General features: G+C 36.2%; 1 protein-coding gene across 4 annotated transcripts; it reads left to right on the forward strand.

Annotated features, from left to right (window-relative positions):
* The first annotated feature begins 409 nt into the window (after positions 1-409).
* LOC120086113 (transcription factor GTE4-like) lies at positions 410-4391 on the forward strand. Of its 4 annotated transcripts, none has more exons than XM_039042572.1 (5): positions 410-721; positions 799-2388; positions 2483-2531; positions 2898-2971; positions 4023-4391. In XM_039042572.1, the coding sequence occupies exons 2-4, from the start codon at positions 841-843 to the stop codon at positions 2954-2956; spliced, it is 1656 nt and encodes a 551-aa protein (XP_038898500.1). In that variant the 5' UTR covers positions 410-721; positions 799-840; the 3' UTR covers positions 2957-2971; positions 4023-4391. The 4 variants fall into 4 exon arrangements, with proteins under 4 accessions (XP_038898500.1, XP_038898508.1, XP_038898517.1 ...); XM_039042580.1 differs by having other exon boundaries at positions 813-2388; XM_039042589.1 differs by having other exon boundaries at positions 832-2388.
* The last annotated feature ends 820 nt before the right edge of the window (positions 4392-5211 follow it).

Below are 5211 nucleotides of genomic sequence, written 5' to 3' on the forward strand. Positions count from 1 at the left end.
ATGATCGTATAACAGATGTCTAAACGAACGCGTAACAGTTAGCTAAACGATCGCTTAGTATTCTCTATACGATCACTTAGTAATCTCTATCCGATCGCTTAGTAATATCTAAATGCTCGCTTAATATTCTCTAAACGTTCGCTTAGTATTCTCTAAACGATCAGGAAATGAACGAAATGGAGGGAGACCCTATCGTTGTGCGCGTGTTCACTAAACGGTCTGAAGGCTTTTTAAAAACTAGGGATAATTTTGGAATTTTGCATGGAGAAAAGGTTAATGGTAGAAAAGTTTAGAAAAATGTTATTGGTAGAAAATATTTTGGATTTTGAGTTATTTTGTGAAATTTTCCGAGAAGTTTAGAAGTAAATTTTGTATTTATTATTTCCTTAAAAAAAAAAATTAAAGAAGACGTAGTGGGAAGGCCACTCGCGGTCTCCGCGCGTGTAAGTCGGTCTCGGCCACCACTTCTGCGTTTCACAGTGAACAATGGAAGTCCGAAGTAGGAAGTAACGAGCTAAACGATGAGCTTCGTCAATCCATTCATCAACTTTTCGAATTCATCTTTAATCCACTCTTACGATTTCTTGAATTTCTTTGCATATTCGAACGAATCCCTATTTCTTTTTTCCTTTACTATGATCGTCAAGCTTAAACCCTAGTTTTTCTATTGTTTGGTTTTCGATTCTACATCCTCCAGCTGCATCGATCGTGCTTTAAACTTGTAAGCAATCATGATTTTTATGGATTTTTCTATACCCCTGGTTCTATTGCCATTCAATTTTCTTCTCTTTTTGACAGTCGAGAAATTCTAGGGTTTTATTATCGTGGCAGATTACATGAATGGCTTCAGTGCTGCAAGGTCGTGGTGATGCGGGAGGGAATCCCAGAAGGACGGATAGTGACAAGTTTAGTGCCGGAAAGCAACAGAAAGAGAGTAAACTTGCTAAACACGTAGCTCGAAATTCCGTTCAGACTCCTGTCGCGGCCACCAATGGCGGTGGTAATCCGTTTTCTCCTTCTCATGATCTCGTCGATGCTTTAGTCGCGTCTAGGGATTCTTCGGGTCAAAATTGCTGCATTGAACCGGTTAATGCCGAAGACGTGCCAGGATATACGAGGTTTGAGAATCGCGTTAGGATTAGTTTGAATTCCAGATCGAGGTCTGGGATTAAAGAGCTTACAACGAAGCTGAAGGGTGAGCTTGATCAGGTTAGGAGCCTCGTGAAGAAGTTTGAAACTCAGGAGCTGCAGCTTAGTGGTTATGGTGCCGATGTTGGACAGAGTCAGTCACAGTTTTCAGCTAATAATTTGGTAGACAGGGTCGGTACTGGCAGTACAATGAAGGTTAATTCCGAGGTGGGTTCTGCGGATGTGCCTGCTTCGAGGCTTGTTCGATGTGTTTCGGTTGCAGAAAATTTTGGAGAGTTTGCAGAGAAAGAGATGAGCAACCATAAAAATTCAAACTATACTTCTCCAAAGGAGTTCCCGATGTCGGACTGTAATTTGAATGGAGGTAAGATTGGTCCAGTGCTTAAAAGCTGTAGTATTTTGCTGGAAAGATTGATGAAACATCAATTTGGTTGGGTATTTAATGTGCCTGTTGATGCGAAGCGTTTGGGGCTTCATGATTATCATAAGATCATAACGAAGCCAATGGATTTGGGTACCATAAAGATGAGATTAAATAAGAATTGGTACAAGTCACCAAGAGAGTTTGCTGAGGATGTGAGACTAACATTTAGCAATGCCATTACATATAATCCAAAAGGGGAGGATGTTCATATAATGGCAGAGCAGTTGTCTAAGATATTCGAAGAGAAATGGAAGATAATTGAAGGCAAACAATATGTTGGTAAGGGATTTCAGATGGATGATGGTTCAGTTTTACGTACACCCACCTCTAGGAAATCTCCAGCTCTTGCCACTCCTCCAATGGAATCGAGAACTTTCAGTAGATCGGATTCTACGACAAAACCTGTGCCTTCAAATAGGGGGATTTTAGGTAAATCGGATTCAGTAACAAAAACCCCCAATCCCAAACAGACCCCCACAGATGTTGCTCCTCGTGATAAGAAGAAACCAAAAGCAAAGAATCATGAAATCAGAGATATGACTTATGAAGAAAAACAGAAACTGAGCATTGACCTTCAGGATTTACCATCAGATAAGCTGAATTATGTTGTCAAGATTATCAAGAAAAGAAACCAGGGACTCTTCCAAAACGACGATGAAATTGAGTTGGATATTGGCAGTGTAGATTCTGAAACCCTTTGGGAACTTGAGAGGTTTGTGGCAAATTACAAAAAAGGTTTGACCAAGAATAAGAGAAAAGCTGACGCCAATCTTCAATCAGGAGAAAAATTGTCTCACTACTCGACCAATGATACTGTAAGATGTGCAATAAATTAGTTACAGTTCCAACTTTCTTTCTTATAAAAAATGGTCAGCAGGGTGAAACATACGCCATATTGTAATGATGCAGGATCTAGCAATGGCTAATACTGGAGGAAAACCTGTAGGTGGCATTGCAGGTAAAGTTATTAAATTTTTTTGTAATGTTTCGATAATGCTTTTCAGTCTAAGAATAACTTAACTTTAGGTAACATAGGAAAGGAATAATATAAAATAAAGCATAACAAAGCAACATGTCTCTACCATGGAAACAACCACTCGATACTAGGTTAGTGTCTGATTTACCATAAAGTTGTTGGCAACCTGTCTGCACCCTGTTGACGAATGCTTCGTAGAATATATAATTTCAAGGTTCATACCAAATTACCAATTTTCTGTGCATGTGAATCAATTAGTGGTTCTAGCAGTAACTTGTAAAGCTAAATGATTATATAATCTGTGCAGTATTTTCTAAAACTTCATCCATTTGCTTCTTTGTTGTACAGACTCTGAAAATGATAGTTCCTCGACATGTGGGGATGGAAATCAGTCCCCCTCAGGTTGAATTGACTAAAGTAAGGTAAGAACTCAAAGTCTAGTACTGAACGCAGTAGCTCGCTTCATATTCTTGTTGGCTTGGAAGTTTCACATATAAAAGATATTTTCTAATGTGTGATTTTTGGCTGAATCAACAAGGTTAGAACTTGACTACTGGTTGGTGTGATAGATATGGGGAGTTTTTGTGGTACTCTTTACTCTTTCCTATATTTAACGACTTGCAAACTGAGAAGACTGAAAATGTCTGGAAAGTTGGTAGTTGTTTTCTGGGGCATTATCATCTTTTTCCAGTTTGGATTCGCGATGCTCACTTAACGATTCTTATTGTTCTATTATCTTCCAGCATCTACGGTGCATGGTCCCTTTATCTAACCCATTATCATTAAATAATCCTCTGTGAATAATCATATATTTTGATCTTCTTGCCATTTTATTTGAAGATGTTTCCTCCTAGACCTCTAACCTAAAGGTTGTGTCCTTGCTTGCATTCTACACCAAGATGGTGTGCCGTGATATCAAATTCCATTATTCATGATCATCATTATTTTACTGCACTTCCTTTCTTCACCATGATACGTGTCTTGTACCTTTGCTTAAAGAACCTCTAAACCTTTACTCAGCATTCTTTTTTAGGCTACAGTTACCAAAAATATTCTTGAACTTTACTCTTTTGTTTTAAAAGTATTCCTAGTCTTCAAAAGCTATAATGTACCCTTGTCTTTTCTAAATGCTTCAATTGAGAGTTGAATGGGTATATGGTGTTGTTGTCCCAACTCCCAATTTCCATTCCAGCTCACTGCTACAATGTTCGAGGTTTCATCTTCTAACAATCTAACAGATATCTACTACTAGGGTAATATTGCAACTTTTGAAATAAGTAGCGAAGTCTAAGTGTTTTTTTTTTTTTGTTTGGTAATTTAATGCCATTTAGGTTTTGTTGTAATTTACTTATTTCCGATCGAGGCTTGCAATTATCAAAAGAGTAACAAGTCATGTTGGAATCGAAGCTTTTTCTTATGAAGATGAAACTATGTGTGAAATCTGAAATTGATGAGCTCCTTTATCTGCAACAGGATGGAATAATTTGGTGGCTTAAGAGCAATCTCACATCCAAAGCAGATAGAGAGGGAAGAGATCAAAGTAGTCTTTGATAATTTTAGATGATGGATTCAGAAATCTCATTCATGGTTTCCTTTGCATTTAATTAAATAGCCATTTCCCCCATTTCTTCTTTTGACAATTTGTAACTCCATATTTTTGTAAAATAAAAATCTAGAAGCTGGCATAAGGCATAAGTCAATTAATTCACTTTTCACATTCTAGGATTGATCTTTCCATGTTCTTTGGTCCGAACTTATTTACATCCTTGTAAGTTGTAGCATTTTATGTTGCAACAACATTTGTATATATTAAAATTAAAGCATCTACTCCCTCTTTTGACATTTCTTAGTATATTTAAGAGTATGAAGATTTAAATTTCTAATTAAGTACAAACTAATTACTGTATAAGATTTAGAACGATACGTCTTTTGTCTTACATGTCTTACATGTCAACATCGTTGCAACCTCCACTAAAGTTTTCTTGTCCTGAAACATAACGAAGGCTTAGACATAGATAACATTTATTTTCATTTATATGCCATGGTATTCAACAATTTCAATTTGAACTTCTAAATTTTTTTTCTAATTTTTTATCCCCATGCTCTCAATTTTTTTTTTTTTTTAAAATTTTTAAATTTGAAATAATTTAAAGTTATATGTATTTATGTCTATATAGTTCTTGAAATTCTAAATTTGAAACCATTTAGCTCTTTTTTTCATTTGCTTACTCAAGCTCATCCAAAAGCGTTATTTTTGGGATGATCAGTTGTATATAAACATAAATAAATTAAACTTAACAAAAGACTTTTTCCTTTTTGGAATAAGTAAAGAGAAATTTATATAGATGGCAAAATTTGCAAATTATTTATAGAAATAGCAAAAAATATTTTAGCACACGAAGATCTTTAAATTTTTTATAAAATATCCAAGAATGGTTGTGGATCAATACAGGATTGAGGAGAAGGGACTCCACGTCGAATGAAGCTTGGATTTGACCATCTACCCACCTCCTTCATCATTCACATCTCTCTTTCGCATTCCTCGCTTGACATCTTTTTCTCTCAATGGTGTTTTGCTCATTCTAAGATAATTTGAAAAACTTCGATCTCGATCGCCTTTTGCTACAGATTTTTCAAGGCAAATAATAGGCCCAGAGAGGAG

This window comes from Benincasa hispida, chromosome 1, assembly GCF_009727055.1.
Source record: "Benincasa hispida cultivar B227 chromosome 1, ASM972705v1, whole genome shotgun sequence".
NCBI lineage: Eukaryota > Viridiplantae > Streptophyta > Magnoliopsida > Cucurbitales > Cucurbitaceae > Benincasa > Benincasa hispida.

Bases quoted from the DNA above. Each gene is read 5' to 3' on its own strand.
- LOC120086113 (XM_039042563.1), top strand. From the start codon at position 841: ATGGCTTCAGTGCTGCAAGGTCGTGGTGATGCGGGAGGGAATCCCAGA. The intron at 2,389-2,482 runs GTAAGATGTGCA...GTAATGATGCAG, and splicing joins ACTACTCGACCAATGATACT to GATCTAGCAATGGCTAATAC. The intron at 2,532-2,897 runs GTAAAGTTATTA...TTTGTTGTACAG, and splicing joins ACCTGTAGGTGGCATTGCAG to ACTCTGAAAATGATAGTTCC.